Below are 14938 nucleotides of genomic sequence, written 5' to 3' on the forward strand. Positions count from 1 at the left end.
TTTTCTGGTAGCGTTTTGGTGAACTGGCAAGCACCAGCCCCAGGCAGCGTCAGGTTAGCGCCAGTACCGCTAACACCCACGCACGCAGCATACGCCTCCCTTAGTGGTATAGTATCTGAACGGATCAATATCTGATCTGATCAGATCTATACTAGCGTCCCCAGCAGTTTAGGGTTCCCACAAACGCAGTGTTAGCGGGATCAGCCCAGATACCTGCTAGCACCTGCGTTTTGCCCCTCCGCCCGGCCCAGCCCAGCCCACCCAAGTGCAGTATCGATCGATCACTGTCACTTACAAAACACTAAACGCATAACTGCAGCGTTCGCAGAGTCAGGCCTGATCCTTGCGATCGCTAACAGTTTTTTTGGTAGCGTTTTGGTGAACTGGCAAGCACCAGCGGCCTAGTACACCCCGGTCGTAGTCAAACCAGCACTGCAGTAACACTTGGTGACGTGGCGAGTCCCATAAGTGCAGTTCAAGCTGGTGAGGTGGCAAGCACAAGTAGTGTCCCGCTGCCACCAAGAAGACAAACACAGGCCCGTCGTGCCCATAATGCCCTTCCTGCTGCATTCGCCAATCCTAATTGGGAACCCACCGCTTCTGCGGCGCCCGTACTTCCCCCATTCACATCCCCAACCAAATGCAGTCGGCTGCATGAGAGGCATTTTCTTTATGTCCTCCCGAGTACCCCTACCCAACGAACCCCCCCCCCAAAAAAGATGTTGTGTCTGCAGCAAGCGCGGATATAGACGTGACACCCGCTATTATTGTCCCTCCTGTCCTGACAATCCTGGTCTTTGCATTGGTGAATATTTTGAACGCTACCATGCACTAGTTGAGTATTAGCGTAGGGTACAGCATTGCACAGACTAGGCACACTTTCACAGGGTCTCCCAAGATGCCATCGCATTTTGAGAGACCCGAACCTGGAACCGGTTACAGTTATAAAAGTTAGTTACAAAAAAAAGTGTAAAAAAAAAAAAAAACACATACAAAAATATAAAATAAAAAAAAAATAGTTGTCGTTTTATTGTTCTTTCTCTCTCTATTCTCTCTCTCTATTGTTCTGTTCTTTTTTACTGTATTCTATTCTGCAATGTTTTATTGTTATTATGTTTTATCATGTTTGCTTTTCAGGTATGCAATTTTTTATACCTTACCGTTTACTGTGCTTTATTGTTAACCATTTTTTTGTCTTCAGGTACGCCATTCACGACTTTGAGTGGTTATACCAGAATGATGCCTGCAGGTTTAGGTATCATCTTGGTATCATTCTTTTCAGCCAGCGGTCGGCTTTCATGTAAAAGCAATCCTAGCGGCTAATTAGCCTCTAGACTGCTTTTACAAGCAGTGGGAGGGAATGCCCCTCCCCCCCCAACGTCTTCCGTGTTTTTCTCTGGCTCTCCTGTCTCAACAGGGAACCTGAAAATGCAGCCGGTGATTCAGCCAGCTGACCATAGAGCTGATCAGAGACCAGAGTGGCTCCAAACATCTCTATGGCCTAAGAAACCGGAAGCTACGAGCATTTTATGACTTAGATTTCGCCGGATGTAAACAGCGCCATTGGGAAATTGGGAAAGCATTTTATCACACCGATCTTGGTGTGGTCAGATGCTTTGAGGGCAGAGGAGAAATCTAGGGTCTAATAGACCCCAATTTTTGCAAAAAAGAGTACCTGTCACTACCTATTGCTATGATAGGGGATATTTACATTCCCTGAGATAACAATAAAAATGATTAAAAAAAAAAAAAAATGAAAGGAACAGTTTAAAAATAAGATAAAAAAATAATAATAATAAAGAAAAAAAAAAAAAAAAAAAAAAGCACCCCTGTCCCCCCTGCTCTCGCGCTAAGGCGAACGCAAGCGTCGGTCTGGCGTCAAATGTAAACAGCAATTGCACCATGCATGTGAGGTATCGCCGCGAAGGTCAGATCGAGGGCAGTAAGTTTAGCAGTAGACCTCCTCTGTAAATCTAAAGTGGTAACCTGTAAAGGCTTTTAAAGGCTTTTAAAAATGTATTTAGTTTGTCGCCACTGCACGTTTGTGCGCAATTTTAAAGCATGTCATGTTTGGTATCCATGTACTCGGCCTAAGATCATCTTTTTTATTTCATCAAACATTTGGGCAATATAGTGTGTTTTAGTGCATTAAAATGTAAAAAAGTGTGTTTTTTCCCCAAAAAATGCGTTTGAAAAATCGCTGCGCAAATACTGTGTGAAAAAAAAAAATGAAACACCCACCATTTTAATCTGTAGGGCATTTGCTTTAAAAAAAATATATAATGTTTGGGGGTTCAAAGTAATTTTCTTGCAAAAAAAAATTATTTTTTTATGTAAACAATAAGTGTCAGAAAGGGCTTTGTCTTCAAGTGGTTAGAAGTGTGGGTGATGTGTGACATAAGCTTCTAGATGTTGTGCATAAAATGCCAGGACAGTTCAAAACCCCCCCAAATGACCCCATTTTGGAAAGTAGACACCCCAAGCTATTTGCTGAGAGTCATGTTGAGTCCATGGAATAATTTATATTGTGACACAAGTTGCGGGAAAGAGACAATTTTTTATTTTTTTTATTTTTTTTTGCGCAAAGTTGTCACTAAATGATATATTGCTCAAACATGCCATGGGAATATGTGAAATTACACCCCAAAATACATTCTGCTGCTTCTCCTGAGTACGGGGATACCACATGTGTGGGACTTTTTGGGAGCCTAGCCGCGTACGGGACCCCGAAAACCAAGCACCGCCTTCAGGCTTTCTTAGGCCGTAAATTTTTGATTTCACTCTTCACTGCCTATCACAGTTTCGGAGGCCATGGAATGCCCAGGTGGCAAAAAAACCCCCCAAATGACCCCATTTTGGAAAGTAGACACCCCAAGCTATTTGATGAGAGGTATAGTGAGTATTTTGCAGACCTCACTTTTTGTCACAAAGTTTTGAAAATTGAAAAAAGAAAAAAAAAAAATTTTTTTCTCGTCTTTCTTTATTTTCAAAAACAAATGAGAGCTGCAAAATACTCACCATGCCTCTCAGCAAATAGCTTGGGGTGTCTACTTTCCAAAATGGGGTCATTTGGGGGGGGTTTGTGCCACCTGGGCATTCCATGGCCTCCGAAACTGTGATAGGCAGTGAGGAGTAAAATCAAAAATGTACGCCCTTAGAAATCCTGAAGGCAGTGATTGGTTTTCGGGGTCCCGTACGCGGCTAGGCTCCCAAAAAGTCCCACACATGTGGTATCCCCATACTCAGGAGAAGCAGCTAAATGTATTTTGGGGTGCAATTCCACATATGCCCATGGCCTGTGTGAGCAATATATCATTTAGTGACAACTTTGTGCAAAAAAAAAAAAAAAAAAAAAAAAAATTTGTCACTTTCCCGCAACTTGTGTCAAAATATAAAACATTCCATGGACTCAACATGCCTCAAAGCAAATAGCTTGGGGTGTCTACTTTCCAAAATGGGGTCATTTGGGGGGGTTTTATGTCATCTGGGCATTTTATGGCCTTCAAAACTGTGATAGGTAGTGAGGAGTAAAATCAAAAATGTACGCCCTTAGAAATCCTGAAGGCAGTGATTGGTTTTCGGGGCCCCGTACGCGGCTAGGCTCCCAAAAAGTCTCACACATGTGGTATCCCCATACTCAGGAGAAGCAGCTAAATGTATTTTGGGGTGCAATTCCACATATGCCCATGGCCTGTGTGAGCAATATATCATTTAGTGACAAATTTTTGTAATTTTTTTTTTTTTTTTTTTTTTTTGTCATTGTTCAATCACTTGGGACAAAAAAAATGAATATTCAATGGGCTCAACATGCCTCTCAGCAAATTCCTTGGGGTGTCTACTTTCCAAAATGGGGTCATTTGTGGGGGTTTTGTACTGCCCTGCCATTTTAGCACCTCAAGAAACGACATAGGCAGTCATAAATTAAAGGCTGTGTAAATTCCAGAAAATGTACCCTAGTTTGTAGACGCTATAACTTTTGCGCAAACCAATAAATATACACTTATTGACATTTTTTTTACCAAAGACATGTGGCCGAATACATTTTGGCCTAGATGTATGACTAAAATTGAGTTTATTGGATTTTTTTTAGAACAAAAAGTAGAAAATATCATTTTTTTTCAAAATTTTCGGTCTTTTTCCGTGTATAGCGCAAAAAATAAAAACGGCAGAGGTGATCAAATACTATCAAAAGAAAGCTCTATTTGTGGGAAGAAAAGGACGCAAATTTCGTTTGGGTACAGCATTGCATGACCGCGCAATTAGCAGTTAAAGCGACGCAGTGCCGAATTGTAAAAAGTGCTCTGGTCAGGAAGGGGGTAAAACCTTCCGGGGCTGAAGTGGTTAATGCAAATTTACCCAAAACACCAAAACAGACGCATAAATTAATACATTTCATCCTCCTTGGTGCCAAGCTCAAAATTGCCAAAGCTTGGAAACAACCCAAGGTTTCCGTCAAGGCTGCTACACGTAAAATATCTTGGATTATGTCCCAAGAGAAACTCTCCAGCATTCTCCACAACACCAAAACGCAATTTGAAGTTACATGGGAACCTTGGGCCCAGTATATGGGCATTTCCCTTATACCAGGAGTTCAACCGTAAAGTTCTTCGGTTCACCGGGGGACGCGTGGTCCTCTCCCGTTGATAGGCTCTCTACTTTTTCCCTCTCTTCTCCACCCCCTCTCTTTTCCACTCCTCTCCCCTCTTTACACCCCCCTTCTGCTGAACCCTCTAAGGTACACGGAAAGTTCCCCCGACTTCAGTGCAATTAGTCCTGCATTGGGAGGTCTCACCCTTTGGGGCTAGCAAATCAGGTCATAGCAACCTTATTGTTTATCCTAGATCCCAGGCCTATCTGGCGAAGATTTGATATTGGTGGCTCGTTGAGATTCGGCCTCTAAGGTACACGGAAAGTTCCCCTGACTTCAGTGCAATTAGTCCTGCATTGGGAGGTCTCACCCTTTGGGGCTAGCAAATCAGGTCATAGCAACCTTATTGTTTATCCTAGATCCCAGGCCTATCTGGCGAAGATTTAATATTGGTGGCTCATTGAGATTCGGCCGGGCACAGCGTGATCCCTTTTGGGGTGCTGGCAGAACCTCTCCTTGCCCCTCCCCATTATTGGCCGCAGGTCAGGCAGATAACACATAATTGGAAGAGTTACAGTAGCTTCTAAGGTACCTGTCAATGTGTCTGATGTTTGCTTGATTCTTACTTTATGTTTTAGGCTTATCTTGTACCCCCCACAGGGGAATGTAATGTAATGTTTTGCTTTACTTTACTTTATTTTATATTGTTTATCTTTTTGGAAAATCAATAAAACATTTTGAAAGAGAAAACATCAATGATGTTCTTCATTTTGTTTTTAACATCATTGATGTTTTTCTGGATGTTTTCAAAGTCCCTATTACACCCCATGATCTCCCCGATCAGGATCTGTGCACTTTCACTGGTGAAATGACCTGGATCCACAACATCACGATCACCTAAAAATATAGAAAAAAAACATACCATGTATTATAAATATGCCGGCATCCATCTCTTACCTGAGCCTGTGGTCGCAGACACTCACCTGTTGTGGTGACTATTTTGATTACATCTCCCTCTTCCTCCTCCTGTTGACTTTGGGGGATTTCACCTTCTTCCTGAGGTGGGGGGTCCCTGGTCTCCCTGGATGAGTGGTGTCCTCCGAGTCTTTTCTCCCCTATGTAAAAAAAATAGGTATACTTAGCACACAGATATTTGATGGCAGAAATAGGAATATGAAACATTGCTTGGAAGTGGGGTACAATTGTCTGTTTTAGAGTTCCAAGATGAAGAAATATTTTTTTCCTTTGTCAAGCTTGAATACTTACCTATTTTGTACAAGCTTCACAGATGGAGACACCCCCATAGTATACACTGGAGCACCTGTGTGGGCCCCCTAATAAAAAGGGTGTTCTGGTGTCCCACACTAGTGATCCAGCATCCAGATGTGTAAACTGCTGCTGAGTGTCCTCTCCTTACACAGAATCTAGCTTGCATTACATTCTAGTTACAAAGCCATCTAGACACCAAAATTATTTTAAGAGAAGTAGGCTAGCAAAAATGCATTCAAATGCATATGGCCAAAACAATGGTGTTTTCTAGGCCGAACGCACAATGTTTCATACGAACGAACAATGTGCCCATGAACATGAAAGTTGCCAATTTAAACTGTACAACAGTAAAGAAAAGCACATGGAGGAGCACGAACGTAATAAAAATAAAGAATAGGAACACAGGACAACTACTTACTTTTTTGCAGCACTCTCCTGATACTTCTGTACTGCTCATGCTTCCTTAATTTGAGGTCCGACCACCGCTTCCTGAGTTGATCCTTGGATCGACGTACCCCAAAATTCCAGTGCAGACTTTTGACCACTTTCGCCATTATCTTGGCCTTTCTGACATTTGGGTTGGGGTAAGGTCCATACTTCCCGTCATAGTCAGCCCTCTTCATTATGTCGACCATCTCCAACATCTTCCCAAGGGACATATTTGAGGCCTTAATTTGTCTCCTCCTGGATCCAGACGTTTCTGGCTCCGGGCTTTACTCCTCCTCCTCGTTGCTGTAATTAGCACGCAGCTGCTGTGTCTCCACCATGTGCTCTTCCCCAACTGCACCAAACGAGAAGGGGCAGGGAATAGACTAGAAAGAACGTCAGGGTCGGGTGGAGTTTCACGCATGCGCAGTATATATAAAGCGTAACACGCGTGCGTAGTACGTACGATCTGTGAGCGGAGGAAGGAGTATCGGAGGTGCCGATCGTGATTTGGGCCTATACTGCTTCTAGATTGAGGCCTGTATTTAGACAAGTTTAGAAGACTTTAGGCTGACATTAGGGTTTGTCTGGTGTTGTGTCTTGCAGTGAAAATGGATCTAGTCAATGATCAGGACTTTATGCCAATCTTCATAGATATGTTCAGGGAGCTGCCCTGTCTGTGGCAGGTAAACCACCCTGATTATAAAAATCAAACAAAGAGGAAGGCAGCGCTGGATAAATTGCTTCAATTTGTGAAGCCGGTGATCCCCACAGCAGACATCACCTATTTGAAGATCCTAATTGGTGGCATGAGGAGCACTTATCTAAGGGAGCGCAAGAAGGTCCAGGATTCCCAGAGATCAGGAGCTGCAGATGACATTTATGTCCCCAGGCTGTGGTACTACGACAGGCTGCATTTTCTGGCAGGTCAGACTGAACCCAGGCCAGCACTCTCCACTCTTCCTTTCACGCTTCTTTCCACCTCAGCTGAGGCTTCTGACACCCAACCTGGGCCTTCCAGGCAGCAACATGTGGAGGAGCCCAGCTTGAGCCAGGTATAGCATTCTTCTAAATATTTCTGGTTGTCCAATCAATGATGTTAAATAGATGTTAGTTGGGAGTACTAATTTCTGATTGTGATTGATGAAGCAAAAACTAAAACGATGTCCCTTTTTCATACACAGGGAAGTCTCAGCCAGGAGGTGGCCGGGCCAAGCAGGCTGCCCAATACCCAGGTCCCTCCCCTCTACCTTCAAAGACAAAGTGGCAGGAAGAGGAGTAGCCTGGAGGAGGCTGCAATAGGCCTCTTTTGGAAGGCTACTGAGGCCCTCAGAACACCCCACAGTGTGGAAGAGGATTTTGAAGAGCTAACTGCCTGCAAAATGATGCAGATGGAGGAGGGTCAACGACTCTTATGTGAGTTTGTCATTTTGGAAGCTCTAAATAAGGGGTTGAGGGGCCAACTCACATGTGAAACCCACATTTGTCAGCTCACCCATGGTCCTCCTCCTCCTCCAGGTCCTCCTCCAGGTCCTACTTCTCCTCCTGCCACACCTCCAACACCAGAGCCACAGCGTGGAAGGAAGTGTCTAAGGAAGACCAGAGAGTGATGGCCTGGGTTCAGTCTGGTCTGACAAAAGATGCCGGCTCTTGTATGACCACAGCCTGGGGACATACATGTCATCTGCTGCTGTTAATGATCTCTTGGACTTCTGGACCAGACTGCACTCCCTTAGATATGGACTCCTCAGGCCACCAATTTTGCTGTAAAATAATTGATGTCTGCCCTGGGGGTCAAAGGCTTCGCCAATTTATGATGTTTATCCAGCATTGCCTCCCTCTTTGTTTGGTTCTGAGCCCATAATAAAAGGAATTTTTGTATCAATTATACTAGCCTATGTGTGTTTTCCTTCAAAAAGGACAGTTTGTTTGTGAGGTGGCAGGTATATTTCTAAAATACAATGTGAAATTAACAAGAGACACCAACACCAAGCAATCTCCTTGAGATTAAATAATACAAGATAACAATGGTGTTGTGGTAACTTGACACACAAAACACACCCAAAAATATTCGGAGTAAAAGAAAAAACAAAAAAAAAATAAAAACAAGTTAAGGCTTGAAAAAAATACAAACAAAAAAAAAACATATATCTTTTTTGTCAGATGTGACAAATCAAAATATATTGATGAAATCACAATAAATAATAAAGAAAGAAGTTTGTGAGAAGTCTCTGTGAATATGATCAGCAAAAATACTTAATTCTTCTAGCATTATAAAGGAGAACAGAGTGCTCTGCATTAAACAATTTTAAACATTGCAGCCTGACAATAATGCTATATCTATTCCGAACGCTAATTTTACCAGACCGAGCAGTTCCGTCTCGGAATTTATTCTGAGCATGCGTGGCACTTCGTGCGCTGGAATTGGCCACACATGTCTTGAATTGACGTGATCGGATTTTGTTGTCGGAAAATTGTATAGCCTGCTCTCAAACTTTGTGTGTCGGAAAATCCGGTGGAAAATGTCCGATGGAGCCCACACACGGTCGGAATTTCTGACAACATGCTCCGATCGCACATTTTCCGTCGGAAAGTCCGACCGTGTGTACAGGGCATAAGAGCGGCCCTGGTGCCATGCATGGCCTGTTTACAGATCCACAATGTTTTGAAATAAAAAAAATCACTTGTTTCACAGTATAACATTGGCTTTCCTACCCTACTCTGAGAATAGATACCTCCTTTGTTGAAGGTACATCAGATGACCTCATGGTCCTGGATGACAGTAGCAGGGTGGATCTCATCCCTTATGCCGTGCCCTTGCCTTACCAAGGTAACACATATACTACAAGATGGTTTACTGGATAGTGAGTAAGGTTGTGATATGCAGCTATATAGCCTCTGTCCTCCCTAAGGATCACCCACTATCTATTGTGGGACAATAGAAGAGGGCTAATAGAACGGTATCATTTTTTATGTTAAAGGGATAATCCCCGAGACCCCGCCAAGTGTTTCACAGAGCCTGAGGAAGTGGAATATATGGAACCCACAAAATGCATTGTGACATAACCATTGAGATCATTATACACTCACCATTCCTCATCTGTGACATTTCCTCACTGATACTTTTATCTGAGGAGAAAATAGAAAACCATGTCAGATAAGATTCTTTGATGTTGGGGGACTCACATACACCAAATACAGTTTAAAAATATAAAGATATGGTCCCCAGATTGCACAGACTTGGTCTGGTTGTTGTCCATCTTCACAGTGGTCATTATAAGGCCCCATCGAATAACATTTAATCTTTTTGGAATTTTGAAGTTGACCTGTTATATATTTTCATGGTAGGTGCACCATTCTGAGTAATGTGTCAGTGTAACCCCTCCAGGTATTTATGACCTCTCACAGACAACACAAAACTTTCCCTGATAATGTCCTCACCAGCTTCTCTGTCCAGAAAGACAGAGCCATCTTTGTTCAGACATCATCCAGGGTCACCATCTATGTCTTGGACTAACTAAGATGCCGGGCCAGAGATGACACAGTCAAATGTCTGCCACTAATTAGTCAAAATCATAAACTGGAGGTCAAAGGCGGAGACTTTCTCAAATAATTATACTGCTGCTGTATCTTACGATAAGTTAGGAATTTATTCATGGAGACTTACACTTTATATCTTTGAGTTCTTCCATATCACTGCCAGGTCTGTACGTCGTACAGACCTGACAGCAGGGGGCAGTGCCACTGATAAGGCAGTACAGCCAGCCCTCCTGTACTGGGCCCAGGCCTCATCAGTTCAAAAGGGGGGCCCAGGCACCTGGCAACTGCTGAACATGAGATCCAGCAGTACTGCCTTATTGTCAACACTTGTGATTTTTGTGCAGTGCTGTTGGCTTCTACTTTTCTGTTCTTCCTCCGGATGCACTACAGGAGGATCAGTTCTAGTATCTGTGCCCTCTTCCCCCTGTTGTCTGGGACCATTATGTGCCCCTTTCCCCCACAGTGCTGCAGTTTTCCCTCCTCTCCTCTTCCACCAGTAGGTGCTGAGGGCACACAGTCGGGTTATTTCAAGATGGTGAGCGGGGGGGCTCACCATCCTGAATGAACACAGTGAGTGATCGGTACTGATTGCACACTGCGAGGTACAGATATTGCTTCCGTCCCCATCTTGCTGTGACCCGGAAAGTGATGTGTATGACATCACTTTCGGGTCTTCTGTCACTTTTCCTGGCTAGTAAAGCCAGGAAGGGATGTACTGCAATGCCACCTGCATTGCGATACATTCAGTGAAGCCCATCTTTTAGACCCTGCATGTCTCATTAAAGAGAACCTGTCACCTAAAAATCATCACAGAATATGCTAATGACAAGAGGTCATCGGCATATGATGCTGAATTAAATTCCCTTTCTGCAATTTTAAAGCCATTGATGGAGGTGTCTTGGTTGACTAAATGGATAAAGGGTTCAAATGAAATGATGAATAGTAATGGGGAGAGGGGGCAACCCTGTCTGGTACCATTTAACATTTTTATGATATCGAAAAAAGTCCTGTTAATTTTGATTTTTGCCGTTGGGGATGCGTAGAGAGTGGAGATCCAGGACATCATTTTGTTTGGAAGGCCTACATGTTTGCAAGTTGAGCTTTAGTAGAAGGGATCTAAGATGAGTTGCTAATATTTTGTAAGAAGCTTTATAACAATGTTCAATAATTAGATTGGTCTGTAGCTTGAACAATCCTTGGGGTCTTTAGTTGTCTTCGAGATCACTGTAATATGTGCTTGTAGAAATGATTCAGAAATTTTTTGTTGATTATTTAAAGAGTTAAAGTTTGCAAGGAGAGGGGTTTTTAAATTTTCAGTGAATAATTTGGAATACTGGGAGGTCAGGCCGTCCGGTCCCGGACTCCTCCCCGGTTAAGGTTCTTTAATTGCCTGTAAAAGTTCAACTTCTTGTATCGGGAGATCTAGTTTCTCCATTTCCTCTAGTTGTAGTGTTGGGAGGGTACTTTGTTTTAAAAATTCCCTGATGATATGGCTCCTATCTCCAAGTAGTTTGTTCAGTTTATGAATTGATGGAAGGTCATAAAGTTTAGAGTAGTAATCATGAAATTGTGCTGCTATTTTGTCTGTTGAATATTCTAAGGTCTCTGTTCTCGAATGTATACAGTGTATGTTTTTGAATTATTTGGAGTCTTTTAAGGCTCTGGCTAAATACTTTCCGCTCGTTGTCATGTTCGTAGTAGAGATGTTTTTTGAGGAACAGCGAACGTCTTGATTTGTTCTCCAATATGGATTGTAGTTCTTTCCTGGCATCCAATAGTTCAGAGGCTGTAGCCACTGAAAGCTTTTGTTTATGTAGTTTCTTTAACCACTTGAGGTCCGGGCCATAGCCGAATGATGGCTACAGCGTGGACCTCAATCTCCGAGAGGCCGTCATGGGACGTCCTCCCCTTCCCTCGTTCCCCGTGCGCGCTCACGAGCATGCGTCGGGGAAATTCTGTGCTGGCCGTGTCCCTTGGACACAGCCAGTCACAGATCGCGGTAAACGGCCATTCACAGCGGCCGTTTACAGCGCGATCGGTGGTGCCAATGAGAGATGATCTCAAATGTAAACATATGAGATCATCTCTCATACCGGCTCTCTCTCCTCACACAGAGACGGCGTGTGAGGAGAGAGAGAGGATCTGACAGCGATCTGTGCTTCAGTGAGTGAAACAACATTATTTACAGTGATAAAAGTGCCCAAACTGTGCCCAAACAGTGCCCCATCAGTACAGTGGGATCTGTGCCAATCAGTGCCCACCTGTGCCAATCGGTGACCACCTTTGTCAATCGGGGCCCACCTGCGCCAATCTGTGCTCACCTGTGCCTACCTGTGCCCATCTGTGCCATTGGTGATCAGTTTCCGGATATCTGTGCACATCTGCAATCAGTGCCCACCTGTGCCACCTCATTGGTGCCCACCTGTGCCACCTCATCGGTGCCCACCTGTGCCAATCAGTGCCCATCTATGCCGCCTCATCAGTGCACATCTGTGCAATCAGTGCACATCTGTGCCGCCTCATCAGTGCCCATCTGTGCCACCTCATCAGTGCCCATCTGTACCACCTCATCAGTGCACATCTGTGCCACCTCATCAGTGCACATCTGTGCAATCAATCAGTGCACATCTGTTCCGCCTCATCAGTGCCCATCTGTTCCACCTCATCAGTGCCCATCTGTGCCACCTCATCAGTGCCCATCTGTGCCATCTCATCAGTGCCACCTCATCAGTGCATATCTGTGCCATAAATCAGTGCCTATCTGTGCCACCTCAGTGCACATCTGTTCAATCAATCAGTGCCCATCTGTGCAGCTTCATCAGTGCCCATCTGTGCCACCTCATCAGTGCACATCTGTGTAATCAGTGCACATATGTGCTGCCTCATCAGTGCACATCTGTGCCACCTCATCAGTGCACATCTGTGCAATCAATCAGTGCACATCTGTTCCGCCTCATCACTGCCCATCTGTGCCACCTTATCAGTGCCCATCTGTGCACCTCAGTGCCCATCTGTGCCATCTCATCAGTGCCACCTCATCAGTGCATATCTGTGCCATAAATCAGTCCCCATCTGTGCTGCCTCAGTGCACATCTGTGCAATAAATCAGTGCCCATATGTGCAGCTTCATCAGTGCCCATCTGTGCCATCTCATCAGTGCCCATCTGTGCCACCTCATCAGTGCACATCTGTGTAATCAGTGCACTTCTGTGCTGCCTCATCAGTGCACATCTGTGCAATCAATCAGTGCACATCTGTTCTGCCTCATCAGTGCCCATCTGTTCCGCCTCATCAGTGCCCATCTGTGCCACCTCAGTGCCCATCTGTGCCATCTCACCAGTGCCACCTCATCAGTGCATATCTGTGCCATAAATCAGTCCCCATCTGTGCCGCCTCAATGCACATCTGTGCAATAAATCAGTGCCCATCTGTGCAGCTTCATCAATGCCCATCTGTGCCGTCTCATCAGTGCCCATCTGTGCCACCTCATCAGTGCACATCTGTGTAATCAGTGCACATCTGTGCTGCCTCATCAGTGCACATCTGTGCAGCCTCATCAGTGCCACCTTATCAGTGCACATCTGTTCCACTTCATCAGTGCACATCTGTTCCACCTCATCAGTGCCCCTCTGTGCCACCTCATCAGTGCCCCTCTGTGCCACCTCATCAGTCCCCCTCTGTGCCACCTCAGTGCCCATCTGTGCTCATCAGTACCGCCTTATCAGTGCCCATCAGTGCAGGCTTAGCACACACCTGTGTAGTCGCATCATCACCAGCAAGCATGTCCAAAAGAGGCTTTTCCGCCGAGGAGGCATACCAGATACTTTCCCAGGCCGATGAGAGCATATCTGTCTAATAAATCAGTGCCTATCTGTGCCACCTTAGTGCACATCTGTGCAATCAATCAGTGCCCATCTGTGCAGCTTCATCAGTGCCCATATGTGCCACCTCATCAGTGCACATCTGTGTAATCACTGCACATCTGTGCTGCCTCATCAGTGCACATCTGTGCAATCAGTGCACATCTGTTCCGCCTCATCAGTGCCCATCTGTTCCACCACATTAGTGCCCATCTGTGCCACCTCATCAGTGCCCATCTGTGCCACCTCAGTGCCCATCTGTGCCATCTCATCAGTGCCATCTCATCAGTGCATATCTGTGCCATAAATCAGTCCCCATCTGTGCCTCCTCAGTGCACATCTGTGTAATCAATCAGTGCCCATCTGTGCAGCTTCATCAGTGCCCATCTGTGCCATCTCATCAGTGCCCATCTGTGCCACCTCATCAGTGCACATCTGTGTAATCAGTGCACATCTGTGTAATCAGTGCACATCTGTGCTGCCTCATCAGTGCACATCTGTGCTGCCTCATCAGTGCACATCTGTGCAGCCTCATCAGTGCCACCTCATCAGTGTACATCTGTGCCACCTCATCAGTGCACATCTGTTCCACTTCATCAGTGCCCCTCTGTGCCACCTCATCAGTGCCCCTCTGTGCCACCTCATCAGTGCCCCTCTGTGCCACCTCAGTGCCCATCTGTGCTCATCAGTACCGCCTCATCAGTGCCCATCAGTGCAGGCTTAGCACACACCTGTGTAGTCGCATCACCACCAGCAAGCATGTCCAAAAGAGGCTTTTCCGCCGAGGAGGCATACCAGATACTTTCCCAGGCCGACGAGAGCAACAGGGAGCTCTGTTGTTCGGATTCCATTTCCAACTCCGATTCTGAGTTGGACGTAAATTATGAGCCAGTCCTCAGTAGTGGAACACTGAGTGACTCAGAGGAGGAAGATATTCGGCCTGCCAAACGAAGGCGTTCTAGTGGATGAAGAAAACAATTTTTTTGTTTTATCATTCCTAGATTAGGGTCTTGAGACTCGGAGGCTTTAAAGAGATTTGGGTGGAAGAAGCCTCTACCCCTGTCCCCATTCTGTCCTGAACGAGGCCCTACTTCTGCCTGCTTCCTGTAGGACTTACTGCCATTATGTCCCTGCCTGTTCCACTGACCACACCACATGTTCCTGCCACTACCAGGACCAATATTTATGGCACTTCTGACAATATCTCTGCCTGCACTAACCCTGGACTGTATATGGACAGAATCCCTGCCTGCTG

The 14938-nt window shown here is 45.1% G+C and overlaps 1 protein-coding gene across 1 annotated transcript in view; it reads right to left on the bottom strand.

Annotated features, from left to right (window-relative positions):
* Nucleotides 1-14938, bottom strand: part of LOC141134934 (uncharacterized) — an 86458-nt gene that overhangs the window by 47793 nt on the left and 23727 nt on the right. The window contains exon 4 of the mRNA XM_073624366.1: nucleotides 9374-9412. Within this exon, the coding sequence (XP_073480467.1) occupies nucleotides 9374-9412 (39 nt within the window). The remainder of the gene's footprint in view (nucleotides 1-9373; nucleotides 9413-14938) is intronic.

Source organism: Aquarana catesbeiana, linkage group LG03 (assembly GCF_042186555.1).
Source record: "Aquarana catesbeiana isolate 2022-GZ linkage group LG03, ASM4218655v1, whole genome shotgun sequence".
In the NCBI taxonomy this organism is placed as follows: domain Eukaryota; kingdom Metazoa; phylum Chordata; class Amphibia; order Anura; family Ranidae; genus Aquarana; species Aquarana catesbeiana.